Source organism: Lytechinus pictus, chromosome 2, assembly GCF_037042905.1.
Source record: "Lytechinus pictus isolate F3 Inbred chromosome 2, Lp3.0, whole genome shotgun sequence".
NCBI lineage: Eukaryota > Metazoa > Echinodermata > Echinoidea > Temnopleuroida > Toxopneustidae > Lytechinus > Lytechinus pictus.
The window spans coordinates 28,127,450-28,141,392 of record NC_087246.1 but is presented as its reverse complement, the minus strand read 5'-3'; the positions used below and the strand labels follow the sequence as shown (position 1 = coordinate 28,141,392).

The following is a 13,943-nucleotide window of genomic DNA, read 5'->3' as shown; positions in this document are numbered from 1 at the left end:
TTATCGCTGATTGTCATTTGTCTAATGGGTTAATCATCCATTCTGCCCTTGCCATATGAGATATATACAAATAGCGAATAGGCATGAGTGCGATGGTGCGAGATTTCGCATGAGGTGAAAGAAAGATGCTCTATTCAACGAGGCGTTAGCCTCGTTGAATAGAGCGTTTCTTTCTTTCACCGATTGCGAAACCTTGCACCATTGCACGAATAAGAATATTCGCTATTTGTGTTGTTCAACGCCTCGGAATTTAGCGAAAATATTAAAAAAATGAGAGTTTTTCTCTGCAGTATTCTATGAAAAGGGAGCAAAATTGTTGAAAGCAAAAAGCAAAATCCCACAAGCGCACATGACCTTGGGCAGCATTGCGCATTTAGCCAGGAGGCTTATACGCGTATTGCACCTTCATTTTTACTGAGCGCAATGAATTAATTCATATTGTGACGTCATCTTCTAAAGCCGTGCAACGGTACATTTTGGATGGTACATGTACGTCTTGTGTGCAACGGTACGAATGTTTGACATTCAGCCTCCCATTTGCTCGCGTACAACAGGCTAAGTAGGCGTTGTACAATATAGAAAATAACATGCTTAAAAAAGATGAATGGTATAGTAAACCACACGGTTACAAAAAATAATAATTCCAGCTCCGATACTTTTTCATTCATTACCTAGATTTACAGAATGTGTGCACGCCCCATGAAAGTGCCTCAAAAGACATATGCACCTCCATTGCAATGGTCAAGGGAAGAGGGTCAATTTTTAAGGCCAGCCTGGTATTACTCATCTGACCTTGGGGATTAAGGACTGTCTGGCTGCACAGCTTTACCAGGATATTTTAAGAACTATTGAGTATGGTGTAAGATGTGTAGGAGAGATTTTATGGTGTGACTAGCATGCAAACAGACACCAATATTCGTCCACTAGTATAGTTAAAGGGTATAAATGCTGTCATCTCTTTAATAATATCAGGATAAAAATGATTAAATATCAAGTTTTGAAATTAAGCATTAATGTTTCCATCCATTATTTATATCTTATGAACAGTCAAAATCCAAAATCTTTGAGAAAAAAAAGTAGATAAAGGAGAATGTTGACTGATGTACAATAAGTAAAAAAGATAATCTTTCATGTTGTCAATTATAGGATCTCAAAGCTTATTTCAAAAATAAAATGCAATATAGGCCTACATATGCAAGAAAAGAAATGCATGTACATCAATATCATTAATTTTGTTTGTAAAATTCTCTTCCTAAAACTCATAAACGATATCCTGTATATGCATTTCTGGCATGCACCTACTGAAGAAGATCGCACTTTTGATCTGAAAAATAAGTCAGAAAAATAAAATGGAACTGACAGGATTTGAACCTATCATCTACTGATTGCTGGTCAGCGACTCTACCACCAGGCCATCACTGGTCCATGGCACAGTCACAATGAAATAAGATACCTCTTTATGACTTGGATTCCTAGTCCAATATGGACAATAAAATAGAATGTTACCACATAATCATAAACTGAGAGGAAACAAACATTTATATTTTCAAAAAAAAGGTTAGAATACAGCTCGAAAAAAGTTCTAAAAGAAAAATGTAACATTTCTCCCTCAGTGCCTTCAAGTCTAAGTTGCTCACTCTATCTAAAACCTGAATTGTAAAATTGCTCTTATTTGAGCCATACATCAAAAATACATATAATTTTTACAATGAAAAGAAATCAATTCAAACAGATATACACTAAAAAGAAAACAAGACAAAAACAATACAAACCCCAAATGATACTACAAATATTTTTTCACTGTAAACAAGAGTAATAAAATCAGAAATGTTGAATAATTTTGAATGAAGCTCTTACCTGACTTAGTCCTAATCTCAATGATGATTGGTCCAAGTCTAGATGATTCAGAAGAAGTTCCACGGCCTAAAAAAATGATAAGGACAAACAAAACAATATATTTTTAATTCTCAAGAAGAACGAATTCATTGACACATTTGAAAATATTCATAAAATCAATGTTTAGAAACACCGCCATTCTCTATAAGTGCATGAAATTTCAATGTTTGTATGGGATAGTCTATTCATGAAATCACTAAGCTAACATGAAAGTAAACATGTAATCCCCTCCCCCTCACACAAAGAAAAAAAATCACAGAAAAAATCATGAATCCTTTATGTTCAATATCATCTCCTCTTTCTTTCACCATCATCATCAACATCGTCGTCATCATCAACATCGTCATTGTCATCATCATCACCACTACCATCATCAGAATCATCATCACCATCACCGTCACCAACATCATTGTCATCATCATCATCATCATCACCACCATCACCAACATCATTATCATCATTAACATCATCATCATACTCTTCATCATCACCATCATTATCACTATCATTATCATCATCATCATCACCATCATCAACATCTTCTTCTTCTCCTACTTAATTAGATCTTGCTTGTTTTCTTACATCTATGATTTTATTCTAAGCACTTCTTCCTCCTCATTCTACTGTCCTTTCCTACCATTCTCTCTTTCTTTATTCTTCCAAGCACATGACACTTGCTGTGCCAATAATAATCATCATCATCTTCATATCCCCCTCTCCTCCTCCTCCTTCTTCTTCATTATATCGTGCTTCCTCTCTTACATCTATGATTTTATTCTAAGCACTTCTTCCTCCTCATTCTACTGTCCTTTCCTACCATTCTCTCTTTCTTTCTTCTTCCAAGTACATGACACTTGCTGTGCCAATAATAATCATCATCATCTTCATATCCCCCTCTCCTCCTCCTTCTTCTTCTTCATTGTATCGTGCTTCCTCTCTTACATCTATTATTTTATTCTAAGCACTTCTTCCTCCTCATTCTACTTTGCTTTCCTACCATTCTCTCTTTCTTTCTTCTTCCAAGCACATGACACTTGCTGTGCCAATAATAATCATCATCATCTTCATATCCCCCTCTCCTCCTCCTTCTTCTTCTTCATTATATCGTGCTTCCTCTCTTACATCTATGATTTTATTCTAAGCACTTCTTCCTCCTCATTCTACTTTCCTCTCCTACCATTCTCTCTTTCTTTATTCTTCCAAGCACATGACACTTGCTGTGCCAATAATAATCATCATCATCTTCATATCCCCCTCTCCTCCTCCTTCTTCTTCTTCATTATATCGTGCTTCCTCTCTTACATCTATGATTTTATTCTAAGCACTTCTTCCTCCTCATTCTACTTTCCTCTCCTACCATTCTCTCTTTCTTTATTCTTCCAAGCACATGACACTTGCTGTGCCAATAATAATCATCATCATCTTCATATCCCCCTCTCCTCCTCCTTCTTCTTCTTCATTATATCGTGCTTCCTCTCTTACATCTATGATTTTATTCTAAGCACTTCTTCCTCCTCATTCTACTGTCCTTTCCTACCATTCTCTCTTTCTTTATTCTTCCAAGCACATGACACTTGCTGTGCCAATAATAATAATGATCATCTTCATACCCCCCTCTCCTCCTCCTTCTTCTTCTTCATTATATCGTGCTTCCTCTCTTACATCTATGATTTTATTCTAAGCACTTCTTCCTCCTCATTCTACTTTGCTTTCCTACCATTCTCTCTTTCTTTCTTCTTCCAAGCACATGACACTTGCTGTGCCAATAATAATCATCATCATCTTCATATCCCCCTCTCCTCCTCCTTCTTCTTCTTCATTATATCGTGCTTCCTCTCTTACATCTATGATTTTATTCTAAGCACTTCTTCCTCCTCATTCTACTGTCCTTTCCTACCATTCTCTCTTTCTTTATTCTTCCAAGCACATGACACTTGCTGTGCCAATAATAATAATCATCATCTTCATACCCCCCTCTCCTCCTCCTTCTTCTTCTTCATTATATCGTGCTTCCTCTCTTACATCTATGATTTTATTCTAAGCACTTCTTCCTCCTCATTCTACTGTCCTTTCCTACCATTCTCTCTTTCTTTCTTCTTCCAAGCACATGACACTTGCTGTGCCAATAATAATCATCATCATCTTCATATCCCCCTCTCCTCCTCCTTCTTCTTCTTCATTATATCGTGCTTCCTCTCTTACATCTATGATTTTATTCTAAGCACTTCTTCCTCCTCATTCTACTTTCCTCTCCTACCATTCTCTCTTTCTTTATTCTTCCAAGCACATGACACTTGCTGTGCCAATAATAATCATCATCATCTTCATATCCCCCTCTCCTCCTCCTTCTTCTTCTTCATTATATCGTGCTTCCTCTCTAACATCTATGATTTTATTCTAAGCACTTCTTCCTCCTCATTCTACTTTGCTTTCCTACCATTCTCTCTTTCTTTCTTCTTCCAAGCACATGACACTTGCTGTGCCAATAATAATAATCATCATCTTCATACCCCCCTCTCCTCCTCCTTCTTCTTCTTCATTATATCGTGCTTCCTCTCTTACATCTATGATTTTATTCTAAGCACTTCTTCCTCCTCATTCTACTTTGCTTTCCTACCATTCTCTCTTTCTTTCTTCTTCCAAGCACATGACACTTGCTGTGCCAATAATAATCATCATCATCTTCATACCCCCCTCTCCTCCTCCTTCTTCTTCTTCATTATATCGTGCTTCCTCTCTTACATCTATGATTTTATTCTAAGCACTTCTTCCTCCTCATTCTACTTTGCTTTCCTACCATTCTCTCTTTCTTTATTCTTCCAAGCACATGACACTTGCTGTGCCAATAATAATAATCATCATCTTCATACCCCCCTCTCCTCCTCCTTCTTCTTCTTCATTATATCGTGCTTCCTCTCTTACATCTATGATTTTATTCTAAGCACTTCTTCCTCCTCATTCTACTTTGCTTTCCTACCATTCTCTCTTTCTTTCTTCTTCCAAGCACATGACACTTGCTGTGCCAATAATAATCATCATCATCTTCATACCCCCCTCTCCTCCTCCTTCTTCTTCTTCATTATATCGTGCTTCCTCTCTTACATCTATGATTTTATTCTAAGCACTTCTTCCTCCTCATTCTACTTTGCTTTCCTACCATTCTCTCTTTCTTTATTCTTCCAAGCACATGACACTTGCTGTGCCAATAATAATAATCATCATCTTCATACCCCCCTCTCCTCCTCCTTCTTCTTCTTCATTATATCGTGCTTCCTCTCTTACATCTATGATTTTATTCTAAGCACTTCTTCCTCCTCATTCTACTGTCCTTTCCTACCATTCTCTCTTTCTTTCTTCTTCCAAGCACATGACACTTGCTGTGCCAATAATAATCATCATCATCTTCATATCCCCCTCTCCTCCTCCTTCTTCTTCTTCATTATATCGTGCTTCCTCTCTTACATCTATGATTTTATTCTAAGCACTTCTTCCTCCTCATTCTACTTTGCTTTCCTACCATTCTCTCTTTCTTTCTTCTTCCAAGCACATGACACTTGCTGTGCCAATAATAATAATCATCATCTTCATATCCCCCTCTCCTCCTCCTTCTTCTTCTTCATTATATCGTGCTTCCTCTCTTACATCTATGATTTTATTCTAAGCACTTCTTCCTCCTCATTCTACTGTCCTTTCCTACCACTCTCCCTTTCTTTATTCTTCCGAGTACATGACACTTGCTGTGCCAATCTTGCTTTGTCAGAAAACCTGCATGTTACATGAAGCTACAATTAAACCTGCGATAAAACCTAGCCCTAATCATTTACTTTATATCAAGCTGAATTGAAAATCCTTATACCCTACATCTCCATACTATTTTCATTCCATCTTTATTTTCATCCAACTTTTTAATCATCAGTCCTTCCCTCCCTTCCTCTTTTTCATCTTCCCTCTAAGCCCAATGATCATTCTCACCTTCCTTTCATCCATGATTGGCTCTGGCATCTTGGCTTCCGATGAAGCTAGTATCTCAAAGCGATATCTAAATTCTTGGAACAGCATGCTCTCAGGGAAACCTGTAAAAAGAGAGGTGAACACAATAGAAGATCACATGGGGTTATCACTAATGAAGCCTGAGAAATTGATGACATTCTTGCTGCAACAAAGTGCCAATCAAAAGGATATACTTTGTTCCTATAGCTACATGAGTGTATAAATCAAAATGTCTTTAAATTGTATACTAAGATGTAAGAAAATTGCTTGATGAATATTTGCTCTGAGATCTGTAATCAATTAACCGGATTACATTAAAATGAAAATGTAAAGGTTCATTTCCTTGGTGCGATGACATAAGAAAAACATTAGTTTCACAATCACAAAACTTTACCTGTTTTTTAGATAATTGATCATTGTTAAAGGGAGATTCGGGTGGCTTATCTTGCCAATATTCGAAAAAGCATGTCGAAAATTCTCATTTGAGAGCTTGCAAAATGTCTTAAATTAATCTTTTGTTTACTTTCTAGTTTATCATTGTAAATATATTTGTATAATTCTCTTTTTTTTTGTATGTTTGTTTTTATCATCAATATTTTTGCTACAATGTTTTATCATTTTATATCTTATCTTATATTATTTTTGTTTTGTTTGTATGTTTGTTTTATCATCAATATTCTGCTATAATGTTTTACATATCTTCCTTTGTTTTTTTTTTGTTTTAGTATTAATTTCATCAAGGGGCCCCTTTTACAAGCTCTGCTTCTATGGGGTCCCAAACCTTTAATGTTATATTCTCTTTGCCAACCTTTGTACTAAATATTTTTATTATATCACTTGATTGGTTTAAATAAACTTATATCACTTATCACTATAATCTTAGCACTACTTACCAAACCTAAAGATCCGGATAGCAGCCATGATCGTTGATCCCCTGAACTGTGACCTCAGTAAGGGTACATTGAGGAGGTCGTTGTTAGACGGTGAGTTGGGTGGTTTGCCTGCGATGATCCTAGCTTCACAGAGACCAGCGTCAGGATGAGGTAGAAGACAATGGACAAAGTGAAGACGAGTGCGACGGATGCTTTCTATGATACCATCCTGGTTGAAGAAAATAAAATGATTTTGTTTAATTCCTGTCTTTAACTCTAGTTAATCCCCAAAATCCCTATTCCAAATTCATTACTGCATAATATGAATGTATACGCCCTAAAACACTTATGATGTGGAGGATGTGACATGAAAATGCGTTATACAATGATTTTTCATGAAAATTTATTTCCATTGGGTGACCGATCAAAATACAATTTCTGTGTGTTTTTTCCATCTGATATAAAACCTATTACATAGCATGGATTGGTCTGAAAATGTCAGAATATAGTCTTTGTCTGTAGCTCCTTGATATAAGTCCCTAAATTTGTAAGATAAATGTTCAGAGGTCTCTTTTTAAAGGAAAATCAAAATATCACTGACAGAGGTGGCTTAATGTGTTTGATTATGAATATTTAAATGTTCAGAGATTTGGGGGTTAAAAAAAGATCAGATGGCTACAACAGATTTTTAAGATTGAAACGTTGGCTGATACTTCAATATAATTCATATTACTGAACCTTACCAAAGCTACAGACAGGCTTTTATGGCAGTGTTTATGATAACTTTAGGCAGACACGAATGGCTGAAGGTTTATACATATTCATCAAGATATCGACAATGTTGCCATAAGGGCACCACCATATGTAACTTCTGAAGGTTTCCATGGCAAAGAAGAATAGTGTAGTAGGTTTCGTTTCACGGTACACCATGTATCTTTCTTGGGCAAGTGTTGGTCCTGAAAAGGACCAAGGACCAACCCAAATTCGACGTTTCGACAAGTGTGTTCTTGTCGTCTTCAGGAGATGTGATTCAAGATGAAGATCTTCTTCTGAAGACGACAAGAACACACTTGTCGAAACGTCAAATTTGGGTGGTTTTATGCAGGACCAACACTTGCCCAAGAAAGATAGATGGTGTACTGTGAAACCAACTACACTATGGCACCACCATACCAGATGAATGCTTTCTGGCAGGCATTGTCTATGTGACACTTACTACTGAGCTTTGCCACCCATGCAGTTTGATTCCCATAAGCAATAAATATCATGGAAAATCATCATGAGAGTGTTCCAGACTCAATTTTTTTAAACTTGCTATTGTTTCCTTCATTCAAATCGCTTCTATTTTTTCATCAACACATTTTGATAAAAACAGAATGCATGAAACCATTTAAACACACCAGTTTTTAAACTCCACACAACCAATTGGATAATTGAAACCCTATTGAATATTATGTTGTAAAATGTATTTCATTCAATCCTGTAACTAAATCGATATTAAAAGAAAATGAAGTATGACTTTTGAAATTATATTTAATAATACGACTAGTTAACCCATTGCCTACTGGAACTGGGTGATAATTGTACATAACCTAGTGGAATTACAGAATTCAATAGTCAATTGGTTAACAAACCTATATTTAATAAATTTCTTACCACTTGGTACTTGGCCTGAAGACAGAGTGATTTCCTCTTGATAGCTGCCGTTCCACTGGTCCATGCCCTACGTATGCTGGATGCCCTACGGAGTGATGAACTGCCCTCTATGCCAGCGACAGATCCAACCATAGAACTGGGAAGGGAGCCTGAGAGGCTTGTGAACACACGGCTAATGTTTGGTCTATGGATGAAAACAGTAAAACCATGTAATTAATAGCCGTTCTTTTCAATGTACATAAATGTAACAGTAGGAATTTTTGTACAATATATACATTTGTATGATTTTTTACTAGAATTTATTGATTGTGCTTTACTTTGGAGCAATGCCCATGGGCCATCTCAAATTGAGTATTAAAATGTGACGATAATAGCTGTACATGGTGAAACTAAATAATTTGCAAGTACTGCATTGGAAAAAATGCAATACAGAAATTTAAACAAAATAACCTTAAATTATAATGTAAGAAGCATAATATTCAACAGTACTCATACGTTACCTTCTTCATATTTCGAATTTTGATTATACCTTGGTAATTTGCAAGTATCTATACATTTCATGTAATTTTCTACATTCTGTAAACTTTGTATGTGTCAGTCTCTAGACTGTTCTACAATGTATTTTAATGGAATAAATCAAATTGAATTTAATTGAAATTGAATAATTATTGTAAAACTCTTATCTTCTTACTTTTGTGATTCTTGAAGGAGAACCGATGCACTACGAATGGAGGGGTGTTCTCTGGACTGTCTTAGCCAGTTGGTAGCGTTGTAGGTGATAGGTACAGTACCATGGATGTGATTCAAGATGAAGGATCTCTTATTGCTACTATGCTTGATGACACCATCCGCTGAAGGGTATGAAGGTAAAAAGGGTTTCAAAATGAGCCTTTGCAAAAGAACTGTGGTTTCTTTATAGCAGTTTTCACGAATAATTTTAAAATGTGAAAGTTCTGTTCTAGGCCCATTGCAGAATGAGTTCAAAAAATCAAATGCAAGGTTCAATTGTTTGCTTCTGATTGGCTAAAAAATGAAATTTTACATTCGATTGTTTGACTTGTGTTCAATTGCTTTAATGTTTATATACACTCACAGGGTCAATGAAGGGAAATGACACGGAAAAGGGTCTTCATTCTAGCACACAAGAGAGCAAGCCTCATCACATTTTAGGGTAAGGCCACTTTTCTTTCGGGCACATTTCTAAACTTCAGCACAAATGATTAAAAAGAAAGGGTACAACGAAGCTCCCAGGCCAACGAAAGGGCCATTGAGGCTAATCAAAATGGCATCCAGAGCCATGGCCTTGGGTGGCCTTAATTACTCTTAAGTTATAGTGACCAATGGGGTATGGGAAATCAGCAAGTTTTGAACTCCACAGGAGACTGTCTTTCTGAATTGCTATGGAAGAGACTCAATAATGAATAAAAGTGATTTCAACATCATTAGGACAATTTGTCATTTACTCGGTTTCCAACCCAAATCATCCAGAGATGAATCCAAAGCTCTACAACTGAATTAGTGATTAAATCAATCTAAATTGAAAGCCATAGATACCACATTGAATGATCAATGCAATGAAGATACATGTAGCAAAAGCATAAAGTATATCTAGGAGTATTGAACATGAGCATAAATATTCTAGGTGAAAATCATGGTGTTCCTAGCATTCTATCATTGAGATCTATTTTGTAAGTTACTGAGTCCTTGCATCTGATTGGCTGAAAACAAATTTGTCATTATCAATCCCTGACAAGGTGCAACATGAAAAGCTCCAAGCAGGTCTCCTCGGTGCCTCTCCCTATATAGCACCATCAACATCACCCGGGTTGAGAGTGGCAATTCCATTTATATGACCAGAGTTGATACTCACATCTGTTGGCCTCTTCCTGGTAGTGAAGGTAAAGACGCTCCAGGAATGAATCATCGGAGGCTCCAGGAAAGATGGACTCCTCGTCCAGGAGCCACAGGATCCCCTTCTGCTCCGTGTTCCTCAGATCAGGATTTGAGGTGCGGATCTGGGGAAGGGGATTGGGATTAAAGATTAAATATGAATTTTCAAGATAGGTGATATCAGTTCAATCTGTAGCCAATGCAGGAACATGACTTTCAAAATCTTGTGAAGATTGTCTAAGTTTCTGTAGAACATCAATTCTTCATCTAGGACTCCATAACAAGATATCAATTATGAAATAAAGAAATACAATTTACAAATGCACAATTTATCACTATATTTTTGCTCATGGTTTATGATTGGAAATATATTTAAACAAATTGTGCAATTGGTTGTTTTTTTTGTTGCAGGGTCTTCAAGCTAAAATAAAAAGCTCTTCTGATTCAAGTTTCCCAGTCTGATAAAAAAGTCATCAGAATCGAACGCTTCCAAAGGGAAGATTATCAGCTTAAAAATGAAATGCAATATACCAGAAAAATCATACCCTATTTTATCATTTATGAGATAAATGGCTGTTAATGTTATCTACCTATTAGACAAAAGAACTTTCATGTGACAATATATTCATGGCACCCAGATGAAATCATGATCTAGCGTGACAGATAGATAAACCTCAATATTTAAGTAAAAATCACATCCCAAGTTTGGTTACCCCACAGAAAACAAAAAATATCAAGTCACAAGGAGTATTTCAACAGAGAAACTCATTTTCAACATCCCTTCAATACCTGATATAATGAATGCATAATGATAAAGAAGAAATAGAAATGATCTTTGACCTGTACTTACCAATCCTTGTTGTTTATCAATCAGGTTGACCATAAGACCAGGCGATGATTCTGATTCATTCTCCCTCCCAAGATCACACTCTATGTTCTCCTAAAATGATCAAAATTATAACAGCATAGAATATGTCATCTATATATCATAAATCATTAAACAGAGCAACAACGGCATTGCAATAAGCTGGCACATCATCAATCACTGCTTTATTTTATTTGCTTTGTACTTTTCAGGAAAGAAAATCATGGGCTTATATTCTGTGTTTGCACCAATATTGTTATTTCTTATGTGTGGTATGAAAACATTACTGTAACTAGAAAAGGTTTTCAAGCAGGAAGAAGAAATCTTACTAAACCCTGATTTTGAACAGTCATGAATACTATGTGATACAAGAAGATCTCAATGTTTCCGGCTCTTTTCAAGTAAAACCTCTCTATCATATTAACACCAAATATATGATATCCCCTTTTTTCCCCCATGATGAAGTATGTACAGAAATGATATACACACAGAATCAGCATATTCATGGACAAAAGTGCTATTTGAAATACAATTTATACTATTAGTAATATGGTATTAGACACATTTACAAAGAAGACAAGACGATCCTTTCCATACCTGAGCATATTTATCTTTCTGCTGCGTGACAGCCGTATCATGGAAGAGAAGCTGAAGTCTCTCCTGGGCATAGTTAGTACAGAGATCTTGAAAGCTAGCACCGGTCTTACGACCACACCCTTCAGGTATCTGGAGACCAGGTAGGTCAACCACCAGGATAGAGGACTTGGTACGGTAGGCTGATGATAGGCCCCTAGACAAGACAAGAGAAAAAAATACAGGTTCAAACTTTCAGGGGTGTGAGTGGTCACAAATAAAAAGATCTGAAAAAAGCTGAAGAGTGTTGAAAAAGTCTGAAATAGAAAGAGCTCCCATACTTTTTGTACAGAGGAAGGCCAAAAATAAGCTAAAATTAAGCTGAAAATCAAAACAAAAAAATCTGAAATCAGATTAAAATTCTGAACTCTCACACCCCTGAACTTTAGTTATGATTACAGGTAGGTTTTCAGGTTGCCCTTGAAGAAACATCAAAATCAAACATAGCATTAGAATTAACAAAGCAAAGATCTGTGAATCGTCTGCCAAGAATCTGGAACATTTCATTAAGGGGAGATAGATTTCACATCATACAGCGGTAACTTTGGAAAGTAATATTCAAGAAGTAAGGTCAAGAGGAATGCTAGGAAGATCAGTATTTCTTATCCAATTAAACACAAATTTATTTCAACATAACACATGTTTTAAAAGATTCCTAGCTCTAATTGTAATGGACATAAGATAGGGTTCAATGTGTTTAAAGGCCCATTCTGTCAAGAATCTGCATTTACCATTCTCCACCCTGGTGCGAGTACTGCCAGGAAGGCTGGTAATAGAGAGCACTGAATGCCTTATCTAACTGACCACTTGCACTTTACTCAATCTTTTTTTAAGCTTGACAGGCTCATCATACAACCCCAAGATCAACATTCCCTTGAGTTTTAACACACTACACTCTAACCATGTGTAAGTGCTCTCTTGTGACAAGAATCTTAAGGGTGCGAGTACTGCCAGGAAGGCTGGTAATAGAGAGCACTGAATGCCTTATCTGACCATTTGCACTTTACTCAATCTTTTTTTAAGCTTGACAGGCTCATCATACAACCCCTAGTTCAACATTCCCTTGAGTTTTAACACACTACACTCTACCCATGTGTAAGTGCTCTCTTGTGACAAGAATCTCAAGGGGATACAAATTCTACAAAGCATGTCCAGATTGCAGAACTGGTTCACGGTACACCATATGCACGATGTATTGTAAACCATTTCCGCGACTGTTCATATCACCAGGCAAACCTTCAAACCTCAATCTACAGATCATCTTCAACCTACCTGTTGACTAGTGAAACTACAGCATTGACCAGCTCTGTGTACAACCCTGAGATCATGCCTTCCAGGGCTTCTGTAGCACCACCCGACGAACCCCCTTCGGACCCTCCGTCCGACGGCACAGCTCTGAGGTGAGACCTGGTAGGGGTACCGGTGGCCTTGGGGTTGAAGGTGTTGCGGGCAAGGTCTTCAAGGGATACACCCAGGAGGGTCGCCGCTCTCTGGGCCTCTGATGGGTTGAGGAATTGGGCTTTGGCACTTCCGGATCCTGCACAATGGAAACATGTTAAACCCAACAATATTATCACTAACATACCAGGGGAGCGTTTCATCAACATTTATGTCCGACAAGTTGTCAGATCTGACAACTTTCCCTGATTCTGATTGGCTGAGAGGTACTGTTGCTATGGTAATTGTCGGATAAAACAGGACTTGTCGGATAAAATCCTTACATGAAACGCTCCCCTGAATGAGACTGAATTCATTTGAATCTACTTGAATAAAGATACCCCCAAAGTAATGCAACATTTATTTTTGCTTGCCCCTGCAAAGGTGAGCAATATGCGCTACTCATCTTATCCGACCAGAGGTAGTGAAAAGTAATTATCACTTCAAAAGCATGTTCCCTTTTGTAACTGGCCAGCCAGTGTGCAGTCAGGAAAGAATCTTTTGTCTACAATCTGCAAGAAAAATGCAATGAAGCATATGCCTGATATATTTTATCCTTTTTGCATCAAACATTACTTCAAAGGGAATGAGTTGTATGATAATCCATCTGATAAAAGCTCCTTAGTTTGCCAAGTTAGTGTGACTACCATGGAAATCTTGATTTTGACTCAATGCAGAGCCATGTTTCCCATAGCTACCAACCT

The 13,943-nt window shown here is 37.0% G+C and overlaps 1 protein-coding gene across 1 annotated transcript in view; it reads right to left on the bottom strand.

Annotated features, from left to right (window-relative positions):
• Positions 1-1,252: 1,252 nt before the first annotated feature.
• Positions 1,253-13,943, bottom strand: part of LOC129254462 (unconventional myosin-XVIIIa-like) — a 45,228-nt gene continuing 32,537 nt past the window's right edge. The window contains exons 10-19 of the mRNA XM_054892926.2: positions 13,075-13,339; positions 11,767-11,959; positions 11,155-11,244; positions 10,285-10,429; positions 9,106-9,265; positions 8,415-8,598; positions 6,780-6,987; positions 5,869-5,969; positions 1,858-1,923; positions 1,253-1,324 (exon numbers count right to left, since the gene is read on the bottom strand). Coding sequence (XP_054748901.2) covers positions 1,253-1,324; positions 1,858-1,923; positions 5,869-5,969; positions 6,780-6,987; positions 8,415-8,598; positions 9,106-9,265; positions 10,285-10,429; positions 11,155-11,244; positions 11,767-11,959; positions 13,075-13,339 — 1,484 coding nt within the window. The remainder of the gene's footprint in view (positions 1,325-1,857; positions 1,924-5,868; positions 5,970-6,779; positions 6,988-8,414; positions 8,599-9,105; positions 9,266-10,284; positions 10,430-11,154; positions 11,245-11,766; positions 11,960-13,074; positions 13,340-13,943) is intronic.